This window comes from Protopterus annectens, chromosome 4.part1 (assembly GCF_019279795.1).
Source record: "Protopterus annectens isolate FY-2018-M chromosome 4.part1, PAN1.0, whole genome shotgun sequence".
Lineage (NCBI taxonomy): Eukaryota > Metazoa > Chordata > Ceratodontiformes > Protopteridae > Protopterus > Protopterus annectens.
In genome coordinates, this window is record NC_056734.1 from 418,596,856 (window position 1) to 418,617,063 (window position 20,208).

General features: G+C 41.7%; 1 protein-coding gene across 3 annotated transcripts in view; it reads left to right on the top strand.

Annotated features, from left to right (window-relative positions):
• NCEH1 (neutral cholesterol ester hydrolase 1) overlaps positions 1-20,208 on the top strand; it is a 726,876-nt gene that overhangs the window by 351,125 nt on the left and 355,543 nt on the right. For all 3 annotated transcript variants that reach the window (XM_044070229.1, XM_044070231.1, XM_044070230.1), the window contains exon 2: positions 14,039-14,270. In XM_044070229.1, the coding sequence (XP_043926164.1) occupies positions 14,039-14,270 (232 nt within the window). The remainder of the gene's footprint in view (positions 1-14,038; positions 14,271-20,208) is intronic.

Below are 20,208 nucleotides of genomic sequence, written 5' to 3' on the forward strand. Positions count from 1 at the left end.
CTTGGCCCTTTTTAGATAATGCAGCCACCACAACTTTCTTCCAAGATGCTGGTGCTTTCCCTCTTTTTAAAATTGTATTAAACCAAACCCTTACAGATGGTATCACTTTCTTCCCTCCTCAATACAACCTTCCATAGGAATAACATCTGTTTTTGGGACTTCCCTGTAATCCTGAGCATACATCTGTTTTTCTGTCTCCTAATATTTTGACTATTAGCTGTAGAGCATTATGTTAGCCTAACCTTGCCAAAATTAAGTCTTCCATAAATGTATCCTTTTGTGCTTCTTTTATTTGCACATGCCTCTGCTTTATCCAAATTTTCATAATTTCCAAAATATGTCTACTTCCTCTATAGGATATCTATTTTTTTCTTGTTATAGCTTCCCTGAGTTTGTAGACAACCCTTTTTCTGCTTTGTGTTGCATAAATCATTCTGCTATTTTTGCTCTGGAGCTGTTATCAAGAATAGTTGCTTAACTGCAGTCTTTCTAAGCTCATGCATGTCACCCAAATATTCCTCAGTTTTCCCTTAAGCACTCAGCGATTTCTCATTTTTTTATTCTGAGATCCCCCTTATGCAGTACTTTAACCTTTTGATGTTGTTGTTGTCTTTCGGCTTTTCCCGGTTAGGGGTCGTCACAGCGGAACTCCGGTCCGCTAATGATTAGCAGTAGATTTTCACGAACGCTGAGGTGCCAGCTCAACGTTCAACCTTCAGTGAAGGCACGCCCATTTACACATGTCTTTCGAATGCCCACCCAACCGTGGAGAGGACATGCAGACTTCACACAGAAGGCACTCCCCACACTCCAGCCGAGAATCGAATGGGAGGACCTCTTGCTGTGAGACCACAACGCTACTGCTGCATCACTGTGGCTGAACCTACTTTAACCTTTTGATAACCTTTAAATTCATATTACTACATTCCCATATCTTTCGCTATTCTTCCATATATTTCAACTCCATTTTCACTTTATTCCACTCAGTAGCTGTCCCTTCTGAAGAAATTTCTATCTTCTGTAAAAATTCCTCTCTAACAGGTATATAGGAAAGCACAAGTATCTATTTTTATTTCATTAACTTGTAATTTGCTTTGTTTTTATTGGTGAATGTTCTGAAATAGTTATTGGATGTTTGCCTAAACCTTCACTTAAATCACGTACTACTGTGAAATTTAATTTCTATCCAGTCTAGCAGTTATTGTACTTTGGGAATAATATGTAAATTAGTTCTTACTGCTAAATTCACATATTCCATACCAAGTGCCCATACCAGAAATCTACCCTTTTCAGTTTCCCACCTCCAGGTCTCTCTGAAACATCCTCAGTGCTGCAAATCAAGTTCTAGTCTGCACCTATAAATATTTTTTGCTGAAAGCTGATTATTTATCCCCATATTTTCTTAAGCTCCATAATGGTATCTTTTGGTAGAGCATAAATACATACTAGTGTAATGCTTCTTCCTTGCCAGTAGTCCCTTACTACTGTAAATTTACAGTTTCTGTCCTTTTTATCTATACCTGTAAATCCTTGCACTTCCAAGTTAATACAGAGTAGCCATTATGATAGAAGGCTGTTTATTCCTCAATTATACAAGACATTTCTTTTGAATGTGTATTTCCAAAGTTTGTCTTGTATGCACTCAGTTTGGAAGGATGATCCTTTATACTATTGTTTATCTCCATTTGAACCTATATCACATTTTTGAGACCTTTTGTTTTAATGAAAACCCTCAAACAAGCGAATGAAAAAGTAAATGCATTTTCTTAATCCCAATCGCGTATTAACTTAGAACAAATACAAAACTTTTACATTTTAAACAAATTAAGTTTAACCCTCCAGATAGGGGCAATTACCCCCAAATCTGCAGTTGCACCCACAGTCATTACTTAATCTAAAATTAAGATTACACCTGCTAATGCACAGGTTGCAGCTTGTGACCCCTATCTTTACTTGTCTCTTCTCAGATTTGAAAAACAGCTTGTGTGCTGTTAGATAATAACTTTTGGTCATAAGAAAAAAAAGTGCATTGGCTACCTTTTAAATAACGCTAAACTGTGCAGTGTTCTAGTAAATGCAGTAAAGTATTAAAGTTGCAGGGGATGCTACTGTTTCTGATTCACTTTCCCTCCATTTCAGAGTCTTTTTTTTTCATAGGCTGATAGGTTTATACTAGGTAAATGACCAGCAGTGTCATTACAAGCCTAGCCATGCAGTTCAGCCCAGTCCCCCCCTCCCAGAGTTCCTTGGGTGCTTATATGGTGGGGTATGTTAATAAAGAGGTTTTTAAGGGTTATGTGGGGAGTGTGTTTGTTGGAGATTCATTTACGTACTCTTGAGCTCTGCCCATCAGAGATAGAGGGGTCCAGAGTGGGGGCGGGTGAATTTGTGATTTCCCAGCCAATGTTCGAGGTTCCTTTTGAACAGGGTCAGTTAGAAAGCTTCATGTAGATGGGGAGCTTATTCCATAGAGTGGGGATCCTTGAGACACAAATTGGTCTCTCCAGCAGATTTTATTTATGTTGCAAGCAAAATTCGGGTCCTTGGATCTAGTGTTTCTGGCGCTGTTTATATTGCTGAATCAGAGCTGGATCTGAGGAAGGCTTATATGCTAGGCGTAGATCGCCTTTTGGTAACCTTGCAGGGCCTTAAGATTTGTGTAGTGCAGGGTATTCATACCTTGGATTCTTTTGGTGACCTTTGAGGATATTTCAGATGTTGCAGGTACTTGGTTAGGTACATGCCAAAGGTGCATTTTTACTACAATGATGGTCTGATTTAGGGTTGAGTAGAGTGGTACTATAACTTCCTTGGAACTGGATGCGACACCCTTGCTTAGGTGACATAGTACGATTTATAACTGTCTTGGCTACATGTTGGTCATAGGCTGGATTACTGTGTGCGTATTTTCCCAGATCCCTAACTATTGGGACAACTCTTAATGGTGTTTTCTTGATGGAGTAATTAGCTTGGGCTAACTATTTCCCAAAGGGCACTATAATGCATTTCTTCACACTGAGTTTTAATCTATGACTTTGGTACCAGTCGTTTGCTTGTTACACTTTTGTAGGATGTAGCTGTTTTGGGGGGAATCTGATAGCTCCCAATTTACAGTCATCTGTGAACTTGGTGAGCCAGAGGCTTTTGACATTGGTCTTTACTTCTGAGAAGTAGATGCCAAATGAGCGAGCCTTGGGAAACTACAATGGTGACTAGTCGCCTTGTGGATGTGGTCTTACTGATCCTCACTTCTTGGGCCCTATCTGTGAGTCGGTCAACAATCCAGTGAACTCTGTAGGTTTTTTTGCTTAGTTCTGAGAGTTTGTCAACAGTACCGGAGTAGGATATTGTATTGAACGCCTTGATCAGGTCAAGGTAGACTGTATGCACGGTTTTCCCCTCATTCATAGATTTGGTGACACTCTCTTGAAGTCTACAAGGTTGAGTAGGCGAGGCCCTCTCTAAGTCAAACTGGGATGCATCTGGTGTCTGTAGGTTGCTAGTATCCTTTCTAATGATTTCCATGATGATTTGTTCCATGACTTTGCATACATGACTTGTCAGACTGATGGATCTGTAGTTCTTGGGGTCAGTTGATGGTCCACCCTTATGAAGAAGTATGGCAGGTGTGGGTCTCCATTTACCTGTCGTGTAACCTGTCTTGAGGCCGTAGTTGAAATGTGCCTCATATGGTCCTGCTTGATCATGTTTTAGGCTTGTTAGGATGTTTTTGGCCTTATTGTGCACCACTAGGACCTGCTGTCTGTTCATAGCTGGGGGAGATGTGCTAGAAGGGATTTCACATGGGGTGGGGGGGTGAAGTTAAATTTAGCTATATCGGCCAGTAGATTCGTTATGTCACCCTGGTCAGTGAAGGTTTTATTTACCACTAGTTCTGCACAATGAGTGTTACTTTTAAGGTTCCTGATGGAGCTGAAGAAGGCTTTGTAATTGTCCTTAGCCAGGGAGGCTATCCTGACCTTGTAATTGGCCTTGTTGGGCTTTTAGACCTCTTAGATTCTTTTCACTTAACTGCATGCCAGTGTACCTTTTATTTATGTATTGATTGATTGCATTTGTTAGCTGGGAAAGGCCACTGGGCCTAGGAAGAGCCCATTTTCAGTGGAGGCCTGGAGAGAGAAGATGCACATTAATTACATACAAAAGTTAATATCTCCTTTGTATTAATATTTTTTAAGCAGAACTATCAAAATATTAATACACAGGACTGTCATTTCATTAATTGCATACAAGTGATACTTTATTACATGCAAGCATTAAACATATTACATAGAATGAGGTATTTTTAGCAAGTAATAGCAGAGACAGCAATAATGTTTTACAGTTTGGTAATGATCCCATGTATTCTAGGGTAACACATGAGTATGAATATGTTTGTAGAGTTCTTAGCTGAGCTCAGGGTAGAGAGGAGATGACATGCTGTAAGAGGAATAGGTAACAGCTAGGAGTCAGAATGGTCCAGAGGAGAGGAGGGGAATATTGTAGAAGGTTGGTAAGGCTTGAGGCTTTAGAGTGGAAAGTCTGGTGTTGGAGTTATTTGTTGGGGTATAGGAGCATTGCCAGTGAGAGGAGAAATATAATTTGAGGAACTTTATAAAGGAAGCATGGTTACTGGTTGTCCTGACTGGAGGAGGAAGAGGGAAGAGTATTCCATAACTTGGAGGCAGCATGAGAATACAGCATTTGGCCGGCTGAGAGTTTGGGTTTTTTGACAGACAACATTTTGTTTTCAGACCTGAGGTGACGATTGGGGTGATAAATGGTGAGAATGGATGAGAGGGAAGGGCAGGTTTCAGGTTGGTAGATCATGTGGACTGTAGTTAATTGTAGATAAGTAAGTTGGTGGGGGGATTCTAGTCAATGTAATTGATGCAGAGGGGGATTTTAGCCAATGTAATTGATGCAGAGGGGAACAGTGAATGGTAGAAAATTTTGCATTTGTAACAAATTTAGCGACTTTGTTGTAGCAAATGTCTAGTTTCTTTTTAAGGAGAATTGTAGGTTGGTAAGGATGGGGGCCCGATATAGAAGAGTTGGAAGCAGGAAGGATGAGGCTAAGGCGTTTTTAGAAGAGAGGCTAAGGAAATAGTCTGTAAAGACCTAGCTTTTGATGCATTTTCTTGATGTTGCTGTGGATGTGAAGGTCAAAGGTTAGTTTGTCATCAGTAATAACGCCTAGCAATTTGGTGCTGGGGACAATTTTGATGATAGTGTTGTGGGAACAAACTGTAAAGAGACTTGTCAACAGGGCTGGATTTTGTGGGGGCTAATTTTTTTTTTTTGGGGGGGTTGAGTGCGAGGCAGTTCTGGGACATCCATTGTTCAGTAGAGGTAAATGCTTCTTGGGTAAGATGCTGTAATGCAGTGACAAATTTAGAAGAGCAGATTATGGTAGAGTCCTCTGCATATTGGATGACAGCACTGTGGATAAGGGTATTATGAAAGTTATTGACAAATATACTGAATAGGAGTGGACCTAGACTTTAACCTTGGGGAGCACCTGTTTTAGTACTAAAGGGGAGGAAGAATACTGCCATATGGTGGATTGATGCCTATTGCTACAATAGTGAACCATTGTAGGGTAGGACGGGATAGGCTGAGGTTAGAGAGTTTAGTAAGCAGTAGGGAGTGGGAAATGGTATTGAATGCCTTTGATAAATCCTGAGAGAGTGCAGAGACAAAGGAGCCAGTATCATGGGGTCTGTTAAGTGTCTAAAAAAGGAAATGAGGGCAGTGTTAGTACAATGTCCGGGCCTAAAGCCATGTTGAGTGGGGGAAAGTATTTGGTGTTTTACCAGATGACTTAAGACCCGAGTATGGATACACTTCTCTAGTATTTTAGAGATGGGGGAAAGAATGACAGTAGGATGGAAGTTTGAGATGTCTTGAGTTGTTGCTGCTGCCTTTTATGAAGAGGGATAACAAATGCTTTCTTCCAGATATCTGGTATACAGGATTCCTGAATTGATCTGTTAAGGAGGTTGCTGATAGGGTATGCGATGGGGGGGGGGGGGCTGCTAGTTGTAGATATTCAGTAGGTAAAGCATCTGGGGCATTGATACAAGCTTTTAGTTTATGGAAAAGTTTTTGGGTGGTGGATGTGGGAATGGGAGATAGTGAGAAGGTGGGTAGCTGAATTGATGGGGTATGTTCAGATGGTGTTCCTAGCGGGACAGGGTTGATGGGTGGGAAGGTCGTAGTAAGTTTGGTGATGGTGTTAAAGTATTAGAGTGAGGATAGCTCTGTGGGAGTATTTTCTGGGTTTGGACATGATATATTGTTTGTTCCTGGGTGGAGTAGGGAGTTGATTGCTCCACAGAATTTTTTGGGGTTGTGTTTGTGCTGGTCTTGAATAGCATGGAAGTATTTTTTTTTTTTGACAACTAAGAATTTAGCCTGATTGCAAAGTTGTCTGTATTGCATGAGGTTGGAAGGAGTTCTATTTATTTATTTTTGGTAGGCTTTTCAGGCTTTGTCCCTAGAGGACATAAGTTACTTTGTGGAATTTGCAAGCCAGCAAGCATGTTTTGCTTTGATTCTCTAATTCTACATTTCTTAGGGTCCTAAATAGTCCTGCCCCACTCGGATTAAAGAATTCTACAGCATCGTTAAGTGGAAGAGATTTCAGAGGGCTCCAATTTATTTGTTGCAGGATGTCATTGAGGGTATTTTGGAAGATGTGGGATAGACCTCTGGTATATCTAAGTTGGTGTAAGTTTGGTATAGAGATGGGCTTGTGTATTATGAATGCTGGAATGTGGTTGCTAATACTGTCAAGTAGTGTACCAGAGGAAAAAAATTTGTCTGGGTCAGAAACCAGGATCCAATCCAAGACTGAACCTTTGTGTTTATTATTGTCAGGTCTGGTATTGTCCAACATTAGCTGAGAGTACATGTGAAGGTTGATATTAGTAGAGGGGTTATTATTGGAGATGTCTTGCCAGTTGATATTAACATCGCCTAGAATGATAGCTTCATTTTTTTATGTTGGTTATCCAGGCAAGAATTTCTTCTAGGATAGGGGCATTATTGCCTGGGGGGATGTATGGGAGCATTATTGCCTGGGGGGGATGTATATGACTATGATGTAGAGGCTTTTGCAGTTAAGCTTTAAAAAGGTAACTAGTAGCTCTGCAATGGAGAAGGTGGGAATTGGTTTAGAATATGGAATAACTGTAAAGGTGTTTGAGACTAGGAAGGCAATGCCTCCCCCTTTTTTATGGAGTCTATCTGCTCTGAGGCAGGATTGGTTTGGGGGAAGAAATTCAGAATCTTTGATTTATGGTTTTAGCCATGTTTCAGTGATGGTGGTAAAATCTGGTTTATGTTTATTTAGCCATGCATGCAGTTGAGGGATCTTATTTCTGATGCTCTGGAAATTAATTGTGGTGAAGTTTAGGCTTTTGGGGAGTTGGGAGAATTAAGAGTAGGGGGAAAAGGGGGAAAAGCGCCTGGATTAGGATGTGTATCACCACACAGGTGTAGTTTACAGAGAATAGGGTGATTGCTTGGTAGGGGCTTCTTTTTTATGTTATTTATGGGGATGGTAACAAGGAAGGTTGTAATGTGTGGAGAGAGGGGTCAGTTTCATTTGTAAGATTGTCGGTTCCATATAGACTAGAACAGATTGCAGTATAGCTGGGGAGGGTATAAATGTAGGGGGATGTGGAATGGGAGGGGGGAGGTATATAGCTTGAGTGAAGTGATGATAGTCTTAGAAGGAGAGGGAGGTAGAGCAGATGTGAGGAGGATGTTAAGTAAGAAACATGGCTGTGTAATGTTTAGTGAAGTGAGGTTAGGGTGAGTGAAGAGTGGGAGTTGAGGGTAGGTTATATAATTAGGGTGTAAGTTTATGAAAATGTAGGATGTATGAGATTACAATAATGTATGCAACTTCCTGATTGTTGGATGTGGGTAGTTGTGTGGTGGGAGCTGGGCTAACTGGCAGGGTATGGAGCAAGTAATATAAGAGGAAAGGAAGGGGTTGAGTGTGTGGTGGTAATAAGGATGGTTGTTAATGTGATAGTTAAAGGAGAGGGTGGAGTGTGGAGTAAGAAGTGTGTGGGTGTGGCAAGGATAAGTATAAATGTAATTGATTTGGGGGTGGGCGGGAATGATGGTAGGGGGGTGTAGAGAGGGCAAGCTTAACGAAGCCTACACCCAGGATGAGACAGTGTAGCAAGAGACAGTTACTCAGTGTAAAGGCCAAAAGATAGAATATGAAGGATAGAAAAAAAAGAATGGCAAAGGTGGAGCTTAGTGAGAAAGAGAACACATTAGGAGGGAACTGTTTGCAGAGTGGCAGCGTGCTGGTCGATGGAGACTAGCTTTAGCATCCAGAAACAGGTAAGTAGTGGGAGAACAGGAGACTATGCAAGAAGACTATAGCAGTAGGAATTCAGTTCAGAGCAAAAGGGAAAAAAAATTGCCAAACAGCACTAGAGCAGAGTAGAGAGGGCTGGATAAGGGAGCAGGAAACCAGTGAAAAAAGGCACAGACGTTCGAGAGGGAGGTAAGGAAAGGGACACACAAATAAGTGTAATGAGGATGTAGGAAGAGTGTAAAGAGAGAACAGTGAAATAATGGCTAAGCGCAGTTGAGGGATTTTAAACAACAGCAGGCTTTGAGCATGGGTGAACAGAGGGATGTAGTGAAGGACAAAGAGCAACAGAAGAAAAAAATATATTAAAAACAAATCCAGGGCAGGCTAGGTTGGGCTGCTGGGATCCCTTACCTAAAGCTGTACACCACCAGGTCTGATCTTACTAGGTCTAATATGCACAGCTATATATCTAGTAATCATACAATATACACATACGTGTGCTGTTAGAGGCTTTAGCTGGTGGAAGTAGGTGGACAGCAGCAGGTTCAACTTGGTTCACTGAATTATCAGTAGATTTCCAGGATTATTGCTCAGGGGCAAAAGCCAAAAGAACAAATTAATACATTTGTCAGCAAAGAGTGCTCAGGGCTCTTAAGCTGTTGGCGTGTGCAACCAAATTTATCAGCAATGATTGAAAAAAAAAAAAACAGCTATCAACTTTGCAGGAATTTTAGTACATCTCATTTAGATCACAATGTGCAGCCTTCAGCTGCAGACGTCTGCTTTACAGTAATCCATTTATTTACTAATTTCAGCGTTGCTAGTCTTCGTCCTGATCATCTGTATCTCCCACCGTCAGAGTCTGGTTCAAGTCCAAGGTACTCCTATTGTTCTAGTCAGTTCCTGTTTTTAAACTCTCAAACATTTTCCTTTGGAACATCAGAAGAAAACATTTCAGTGACAATGTCTGTGTTTTGTTACAGAAGAGCAGCAGAGTACCTTTTTTTTCTATTTCCTCCATAACATGTTTTGCATAAAAAAAGTCATTGAGCCTCCAAGAAAAATATTCTGACAATTGGGTACACCAGCCTGAATCTTACACCTGGTATGGACACTACTGTGATAAACTTGATTCTCTTCAACTTGGTGTACACTTGATTATTATTTTCCACAAACACTCCTCTCCAATCTTTAGTAATTTAACTATCTGCCATAGTTTTGTCAGGATAAACTTTCTGCTGCTAGGATTGCATATTTACTAATATACACCTTGGCTGCTTTCTCATGGACAGGTTTGGGACATACACATTTCAATTAACAAATCCTGCTGTGGAACACCAGTCCAGTTGCTTATTTGTACTTTTATAAAATTAATATAGTTTATTCCTTCCAGTTTCTCTGACGCATCAGAAAAGGGTTTTTTTTCTGTGTGCTAAGTCAATTTTTCGAAACCGCTCTTCAGAAGTATCATGTTAAGCCACTCTTCTTTTTCAGCCTTTTTTTTGGTTCTTCTGAATAGCCAGTTAAAACTGCTTCTATTTTTCCAGCATTTTAAGAGTTGCTATATTTATTCACGGTTTCATTTATTTTGCACACTGCTGAGTGCATTTGATTTATTTTTCCTTTAATCTGTCTACTGTACCAAAGCTGAAACTTGAACTGCATTTTACTGAACATGTAAAAGAATCCTTCCCAACTAGAATTTTCCCTTTACCTTTACTTATTTTTCTTTCAGGTTCTAGAAATTTCTTCTTTGCTGGCATCTAGGCAGTGTACTTACTAGTTAGTGACCTGAATTTTACCCAGATTCAGTGCCACTCCTTTTTTTCAGGTTTGGTTTGTACAGCTCTCTTCGAAGTCCTTTGTTTAAACCCTTTTTAATGCCAGTTCCAAAGGAGCTTCTTTGGACTCATTGAAGGTATTTTAAGGATTTTCTTTACCTTAGTCTCCAGAGTAGGTTGTGCCTCATAGGGACCTTAATTTCTTGCGGGAAATACTTTGTATAATGTTCCGTTTGAACCAGCAGAGTCATCCGAGCTAAAGCTTGTGTGTGTGTGTGTGTGTGTGTGTGTGTGTGTGTGTGTGTGTGTGTGTGTGTGTGTATATACGCACACCTATGGTGGGTACTCTGCTAAGCTGAATCAGTGTTTATTTGCCCATATTTCTTCAGTATTCCCATACAAAAGACAACCTACTTCATACTATGGAGGTTCATGGGTGTATTTATACTCTACAAACTGATCTGTGGGGTCTACAAAGGGTCTTTAGCTTTTTTACTTTTGCGAGTACAGAGTATATAAATGGTTAGCCGTTTTTGCTGATTTCTTTTAAGGCTATATGACAAAACCCTGCTGCTGCCCTAAAATGCTCAGAACACTGCTAAATCCTCATTGCTCCTCCAGAACATCCTGTTGGATAGTGTTTGTACAGAAAAAAACATGCTTTACACACACTTTTTTTTAATTAAACAAGAAACCTCTTTGCCTCTGTCACAAGTGATAATTTAATACATCAATCTGTCATTTTATATAAATGAAAACAAACCATACTGACATAATTTTAGCAGCAAACATTCTATATCACTTATCTATCCAGTCACTGTTGGTCAAATATTACATAGCTTATTAAAATCATGCCTTCTTTTAAACCCCATTTCTCCTATGCATGTATTGTTCCCACAGTTTCCATTTTTGTCCTATGTAATTTACCCTTTTCTAAAGATCCCATTTGTTGTTTTACATTTGTTACTATATTCACTACTTCTAGGACAGTTGGTTTAGATTTTGACTTCCATTTTCTAGTAATTGCTTTTTTGGCAGCCACCATAATTAGACTCCGCAACACCTTACTATGTTTATGTAATTCCGATTCTGTATCATTGCTCAAAAGATCATTTTTTTAGTTATGCCAATTTGTCCAACCAATATTTTTGATAGAGCAGTCTGCAGGGAATTTTAAAAGTCTGCCAACTTATTATGCTCCCAGAAAATGATGATGTGTCTTTCGGCTCTTTCCGGTTAGGGGTCACCACAGCGGAACTCCGGTCCGCTAATGATTTGGCAGTGGATTTTTATGTGCCGAGTTTCCAGCCCTGATGCACAACCTTCAATGAAGGTACGCCCATTCACGCATGTCTCAAGACAGAAGATGCTCTAGCTGAGAATCGAACAGGACAAGGTCTTACTGTGAGGCAACAACGCTACCGCAGCACCACCACCGCATTGATTATGCTCCCAGAAAATATGTTCCCAATTACATCTTTCTTCTCTATCACACCTCCTACATTTGCTGTCTACCTGTGGAAAAATTCATTGGAGTCTGCTTGTAGTATAAAAAATACCTATGTGAACACTTCCAAGTGAAGATCCTAAATTTTCTAGGCTTTGTTGCACATTTGGGAGACGTACGTATATCCCCCCGCAAAGTTTCTGTGAATTGCTTATCCAGTCTCTCTTCCAAGTCCTTTCTAAGCTCCTCTGATTGATTCTTATAGTTTATCATGCAACATTTTACAGACATAAGGCTGATCTTATTTCCAGGTCTGGACTTTTGGTTCAGCAGTGCAAACAGTTTTAATACTGTAGTATTAGGTATTTTCCTACCTCCTAGGAGGGCTGTCCTGAACAAGTTCTACAGCATGTATATTTGAAGTATTGCCTAATTTACTAAGTGTTTAGTTAGGCGAATTCAGTTTGTAATTTTTAGTGCTTTCTCTTAAAATGTTCAGTATTGTACATCTTTATCTTTATTTTCTCTGAACAGAGTTTGTATGCCAAAAGGAGATGTTCTTGTTTTGATTCCACATGGCAACATTTTTACCTGCATTGATAGGGTAGCATCATGTAATTACCGTGCTGAAGTTTCTAATACAAAAATTGAAAACCTGAAATTGTATGCTGCAGTTACTTCCTCAAATTCAGCATTGTAGCGTCAGTTTTCAAATGCTTGCCCTAGACTTGCATAAACGTATACTTTGGGCATCTTGTATACATGAACATTGCCAATCGTCAGGCAAGTTCAAATATTACTTCACTGTAAAACATTTTCCCTGTACTTGGTGTTCTGTCACAGTATTCAGCTTAACTTGTGTACCAAGACATGTACACTTAGTGTAGGCTGTATTGAATCTGGCCCTATGACCCTATGCCCAGAATACCATCAAGCCTTTTCTTATTCATGCCCGTTTTATGGCATGATACTTAAAAAAAATTAAAGCCTTCGTAAAATTATAATTCTTCCTACTTGACATAACCCTAAAGTTCAATTAACTTTGTAGTCTGCGATGTCAACTTAGGAAGTGTGTAGATATATCTGTGGAATTAATAGATGCACCATAGCATTTGCGCAGGTCCCTCTCCATTAAAGTATATGGATGCATTCCATGCTGTCTCTCAGCTGATGTTAGTGAGGGATGCAGTAGAGTTATGTGGATATATTAAGAAAAAGCTTTCAAAAATTGGGAGAGGAATAGGTGAAGAAGCTGCGGGGCAGCTGTCTTGTGTTGGAAGGGATTAGTGTGGCAGCATTCATTTCCAGGTAGACAATAGGGGAAAAACTCCTGCAGGTTGAGTAAGCAGGAGTGTGAGCAAATGTCTGAATGGTTACATTGTACAGGTAGGATGATTGTTCAATGGCATTAACCAAAGGGGTTTGCTAGGGGCTATACTAATTTCCACCCCTGCATTTGGTATGAACAAACTTCTCATTATGCATTCATGGTGGTGGTGGTGTAGTTCTGATAGTTTCTGAGAGACTGCCCCTAGAGTAGATGTGCCACCCCTGTGATTATTTTACTCCAGGAATACCATGACCATAGTAGGCCAGCCACAGTTTGAGGGCAGTGGGGAGAGACTGGAAAAAAAAATTAAACCAGGACTGTTGAAAAGAATAACAGCTGTGAGCATGTGTTTATTTTTTGTTGTATAGTTATGCCTTCAGTTTAGGATATTGTAGAATAATTGTTGCCTTCATTTTCACCTGTTTTATCACTTAATTTTTTTGTTGTTTTGACCTTGTATGTTTACTCCTTATTATTGCAATCCGCTTTCAAAGTAAGGCAACGTGAATAAAAAAGTGCACGTCAAGAAAGAAATGGAATTTAAGATTTAGACACTATCAAAATAGTGCTAGGCAACATGCAAGTGCAATCAGTTCGTAACTATTCCCCGGATTCAGTAACACCTACAAAAAGTGTACACTGTTCTGAGTGAACAGACATAACTCACACCTTCTTCCTCTTAATTTTAGTTTTCTTTCTGATATTCTTGGAGCTTTAAATATTGACAGGGGTTTATAAAGGTTACCACAAAGTGCAGACTTACATGTACACTTAGTGTAATCTTGTTTAGTGACTAGAAAGCACAAAAAATGTGTTAATGTTCTTGAATACATATCATGTACACTTAGTGTAGGCTTTATTGAATCTGGCCCATTGTATTCACCCAGGTCAGCACATTCATTATTTTGTTTACATATCTGCATTGTATATTTGTGTACCATTTGCAGGCTTGCTTTGATCCTCACTATTGATTTTTGCTCTGTACATTAGGCAAATTTATATTTACTTGTGTGCTTATTTTAATTGCTTGCTACCCTTTTTGATTGTGGTTTACTGTATATAGTGTCAGGAATTATGTGCTTGTATGTCCAGAGTTATTGCAATAACCCAATACCTTTTGTTTTTTTACTTTGCAGAGCAACATTGCACATTGGATGGGTTTAGGCCACTACCAGACGTTTTTGAACCTCGCAGCTAATTTCTTAGAGGAACTGGGCCCGGAGTCCACTGAAACTGTTAAAGTAGAAGATACTGCTTTTGATGGTGTACAGGTCAGAGTGTTTGAAGCTGGGAAGAATACTAATGATGCCGAACTTAAGCGTGGTGTTATTTATATACATGGTGGGGGATGGGCCTTAGGAAGTGCAAGTAAGTACCTTGACTGAAAAGATGCTAATTGTCTGTTACAGTAGCACATTGTATGAGATGCTTGATCAAGATTGAATAAAATGCATGAAGAAATATATTTACTGATGTATAAATTTGATTTTTGTGGTATTGGTTACATTTCAATGACTATAATTTGTTGTCTTCACTGTGGTGCAACTAACACTGAATGTTTACTCATTAGGTTTTTTTAGTGTCTTGACATAACGTGATGTATAAACCACATTCAATGTTTCATAGATAATAGTATGGTTAATGAAGACAAATGCAGTAAAGTACAGAAAATCAAGTCTGCAGAACAAGTCAAGATGGCTGAGCACACAGTCCAGTCTCAGTGACCATTACACTGAGTCAGAACTAATTGAAACTTTGGGGAGTAGCAATGCTTGCTAAACCTAATTGTATCTAGAAAGATCCTCTGCAAACAAACCATCTGATGTTGTTAATCTTTCCATTCATCACTGATGGGTTCGGTTCCGAGCCCTCGGAACGGAGTCGGCATTTTTACCAAGCTTGCGCCAGCCAAAAAAACTCTCGAGCTAAGTCTCTACCCAGAGTGCCCTTCTCCCGGTTACCTCAGATCTCGTTTGCCGCGTAGCTGCATTTCAGCCAAGCTCTCAGTTAAGTGGAACTTTTTTGATATTTATGTGAAAAATTTTGGATATCTTCAAATTTTATTAAGCGATTAGTATTTCTCGTGTCTTTTCTGTTTAACTTTGTTTTTCCTCTCTACCCGTTGTTACCGTTGGTAAACTTTCAAGTACCATTGTTGGTATTGCCTTTCCTCTCTACCCTTGTATTTCTTAATGCCATAGTTGGTATTGTCTCTCCTGCTTAAACTATTAGCTTTGACTTTTATTTAGGTGTTTCCATTCTTTTCTCTACATACCAGTGTATTGTTGACTTTTTTGAAAGGAGTTGACTTTATTCTAGTTAGATTATACAGTTGATCTATGGTGTCTTTTCTTTCAAGATGTCTGATAAGAATGGTACTTCAGGTTTTAAGCATTGTACTTCATGTAAGGGCAAGTTACTTAATAGTGATTCTCATGATGACTGTGTATACTGTTTGGGAGTGTCCCACCTTTCGGTGCAGCTTCTGTGTGACATTTGTCAGAGTTTCAGTCAACGCACTCTTAATGAGTGCAAAAATAAACTTATTCTGAAAGGGTTACTCCAGTCTTCCTTCTCAGAGGCCATTTCTGCAATGGAGGTCTCAAGCCCTCCTACTAAGGACAAAAAAAGATCCCACTCTGTTCCTTCTTCCCCATCGGGTGATCAGAGCAAGCGTAGGAAATCAAAGGTCCCAAAGTCATCTTCGGAGCATAAATCTGCCTCTATGGCTGACCATTTCTCGACTTCGGCACCTGTGGCCACTTCGGCTCAGGGCACACCTTCGACTACTACATTTTCTTCCATTGTGGAACCGACCGTTTTGGCTCAGAGTGCCACTTCGGCACCGAGCGTTGTACCTACCTCACTGGATTTGACCCCTTTACTTTTGGTCTCTAAACTATAGACTTCAGTGCCAGCAGACCTTGCACCATGGAACTGATACTCCCCTTTTGTAGATCCGTTTCTGGGCCAAGCATATAGCCCCCTTCATCATACGTCCCTGACTCCCCATCCGGTGTATCCACTAAATCCACCAGGAGCCTGTCGGAACACGACGTGATGCATTTTGTAGACCAGCTGTTAGTCAGGGAGATCCCCTGTCTACGACCCATCCACCTGTAGGACTTGGGTTGTCTTATCCATGGACTCCATCTTACACTCCTCCTTCGACCATATCTGTTCCGAAGCCTTCAGTTCAGACATCCTTCTTGGAACCCATCACCTCGGTGCCTACTGTGCATCTCACTCCGGCTCTGAGCTTGTACTTTTGGTCCTCGGTTCCCGCTGAACTGGTCCTTCCTCAATTTGGAGAATGGGGGATGGGTGTGTCGGCCTCTGGTACGGAGCCACTTCCCTCCTTGGCGCCTATGTCCACGCTGATCCTGCTTGAGGCTCCATCCGTGGTGGCGGGTTTGTCTGAGCTGGGTGTGACCCCAGTCCCGAGGTTCTTGCTCTGTTCTGGGCTCCTATCCATCTTTGAGTGGGCCTGCCTTCCGCAAGATGGAGAGGGCCCTTGCTTCTGGCACTCCTTTGTTGTCAGAACCCCAGTTTTCTCCCCCTGAGCTGCAGCTGTCACAGACCACCCCCCCCCCGGGACACCGGGCAGAGAAGCTGCAGGACACCCCTGTTCAGGGTCCTCACTCTTCCGAGTCCTCAGAGACCCCCCACTGAGGAGCCTCCTCAAAAGAAGACCTGTAAGAGGAAGCACATGGACTCCCTCAAGGAGTCCTTAATGGGAGACATGGATTACGATGATGAAGGGTCCCCACGATCACCTCCTGATGGTCTCCTTTGCAGACATCCTGGAAATGTTGAAGCAGAGAGGTGACTGGAAGCCCTCCAACCCTTCGTCTGAGATTCCGTGTTCCTGCAGGCTTTTCACACCTGCTTCGTCCCTTTTTGGCTACAAAGTGAAGGACACGCTAGCCAGATGCGAGCAAGACAAAGACCCTGTGTGCTGTAGGTCTACAGTTTTCCAACCCTCAATGTACCTTTTCCAGGAATCAGAGGAGTAGAAAAATGTGGCATAAGAAATCTCAGGGTCCTTCCCGTGCTGCACGTGGTGATACCCCCAGAGGTAAGAGGGGGTGACAATTCCGGAAGATGCCCCTGTAGAGGTAGAGGGGGTCCTCTTAACCAAGGCTCTAGGGACTCTCTATCTGGACAGCCTGATTGCTTACCTCTGGAAGCAGTCGGGTCATTTCTCTCTGCATCAAGCTGCCTGGCAAATCTATCACCACTGATCATTAGGTGCAGAGTATCATCACCAGAGGTTACACCATTACTCTTTCTTGTCAGCCAAATTTTCCAAGAAAACTTCCCGACTTTCCACGCAGTCAAAGGGAAGAAGCAGCTTCAGAGATTATAAAGCTGTGTCTGAGTCATCCAACCAGTCCCACCAGACCAGCACTGATCTGGATTTTACTTTCTGTGTAAAAACAGACAGGGGACTGGAGACCCATTTTGGATCTCAGCGGCTTAAACAAGTCTGTCGCCCAAACCAAATTCCGAATGGTGACTGTTCCATTCTCCCCTTTTTAAGAGAAGGTGATTGGATGTGCTTGATAGATCTCCGGGATGCATATTACCACATCAAGATGGATAAATGCTCCAGGAGTCTGCTTCGCTTCCAGCTCATTATCAATTTCGAGCCCTGCCATTCAGTCTCTCTACAGCCCCAAGAGTGTTCACAAAATGCATGGCAGTGGTCACAGCTCACTTGAGACTGCAAGGATTCAGGGTGTTTCTATATTTGGATGACTGGCTCCTCACTGCCCCCACCAAGCATCTTCTGGTAACAGCCCTTCATTATACACTCTCTCTGGCAAAATTGTTGGGAATAACGATACATTGGGAGAAGTCAAACCTCCCTCCTATGCAACAAACAGAATTTATTGGAGCAGTATTAAACACCCAGTCATGTGTAGTATTGCTCCCAAATCACAGACTCCACCAATTGAGGCTCCAACTCCGAGCGATACTTTGTCAAACAAAAGTTTCAGCAAGAGAAGTCCTTCAGGCCTTAGACTCTATGGCAGCTTCAATTCCAATAGTGCCTCTAGCAAAACTGCATATGCGGATCCTGCAATGGCTCCTCCTTTGTCAATGGTTCCCAAACTGTCATCCCCTCTGTTATCAGATTCGAATAACCAACTCCTGCAAATCGGACCTGATTTGGTGGATGAGGTCAGACATAGAACTTTGGAGATGCCCATTTCAATCCCCTCAGCCCAGAGCCATTGTGACCAGAGATGCTTCCCTGATTGAGTGGGGAGGGGCCATTTCCAGGGAAAGACCCTCCAAGGCACATGGTCCACCTCAGAGGCCCACCTGCACATCAGTGTTCTGGAACTGTGAGCTGTGCTGTTAGTGTTGCAGGCCTTTTCATTCAGCTCTCCCTTCTGGGACAATTGGAGTTCAGACAATATGTCCATGGTCTGGTATATCAACAAGGAAGGAGGAACAAAGTCCTACCCCCCCGTGTCGAAAAGCCATGAGAATTTGGCAGTGGGTGATAGCTTCCAATGCTTTCTGATAGCAACACATATCCTGCGGAGCTTCAACGTTATTGTGGACAAATGGAGCAGATGCATCCTCCTGCCTCACGAGTGGTCCCTCAGTCCCGAGGTGGCGACAGAAATTTTCAGCCACTGGGGCCAGCCTTGCTGTGATCTTTTTGCCTCCCCATCAAACAGCAAATTCAGCAGCTATTTTGCCCTACTTCCCCTGGAGGAGGAGTCCCCGAGGGATGCTCTAATCCATGATTGGCCCACGGGACTTCTTTACGCTTATCCTCCCATTCCCGGTTCCACAATTTCTAAAGAAAGCTCTTCGGTTGAGATGCAAGGTGATCATAGCTCCATTCTGGCCTTGACAAGTTTGGTTCCCCTTCCTTCAGCCTAACCTGCTATACCTGCTGTGGATTCTGGACCCTCTTCCAGGTCTGCTTACTCACCCCCAAATGTTGAGCAACCCAAATCTGTCCAGTCTAAAGCAGACAGCTTGGTTTCTCACTTCCATTAGTTGCCGGGCAAGCTAATCTCCCCTCGCCTGTTCGAGACATTATTCTGGCCTCTCAAACCATCCACTAGGAGACTAGATCAGGATAAATGGAAAAGTTTCTCCATCTGGTCCAAGGATAACATGCTAGACCCGTATTCGGCTCCAGTAACTGCGGTACTTCAATACTTGGCTAAGTTTTTTGATAATGGGGCCTCTGCCTCTACTCTATGGGTACACCTGGCGACAATTTCTAATTTCCACAAGGGTATAGATGGCATCCCCCTTATTTCATTACATCAATGCAAAGCCTTTCTTAAGGGGACCTCTCTTATCAGGCCCTCCTGTCTGACAGCCCGTGGAACCATGGGACTTCACTGTAAGTCCTCCAGTCTTTGACTCAAAAACCTTTTGAACCTGCTTCTAAGTCTGACCTAAAGTTGTTGTCTTAATCTTTGTTCTTTGTAGCCATCACGTCTGCCAGAAGAGTCTCTGAGCTGCAGTCATTGTGTATCAAGAGGCCCTATCTGGTCTTCCATAAAGACAGAGTATCACTTCGAAAGAATCCATCCTTCCTTCCCAAAGTTGTTTCTGAATTCTCCATAAACCAGGCCATTGACCTACCAGGGTTCTCCCCAAATTTTGCCAATAGAGGAGAGTACTGCCTTCACTCCTTGGATGTACATAGACAACTGAGATTTTACCTAGACAGGACCAAACCTATCTTTTAAATCTGAACAACTTTTCATCTCTTTTAGGCCCAGAATGGGAGATGCTGTTTCCAAAGTTACATTATCAAAATGGCTAAGGGACTGGATACATTTCATCTATTCCCTCAATAGTGAACCTATGCCAAAAGTTAAAGCTCACTCTATTAGATCTATGACAACTTCTGTGACTTTCCATTCCATGGATGACATATGCGCAGCAGCTACTTGAGCGAAGCCTCATACCTTTTATCAATCATTACAAATTGGACCTGGTCTCCAGAGGGAGAGCTGTCTTCTGCTCAGTGGTACTCAGGAATGTTCTTCCATAAGGGCTGCCCATGGGCCTCAAGGTAGCTTGGGATTCTGTTCCATTAATGATGAATGGAAAGAAGATGAGCAACATCAGGTAAAGAAGTTGTCTTGCCATAATGTTGCATCTGTGTTGTTCACCTTCTTTCATTCATCACTTCTCATTCTCCTTCCCCCTCCAAAGGCTCCCGGGGGATGCTTTGGGTATAAGTGGTGCCTTAGGATATTTGCACAGAAGTGGCCTCTGCTTTACTTCCTTTTCTCTGGCAAACTCATTCTGAGGTAAC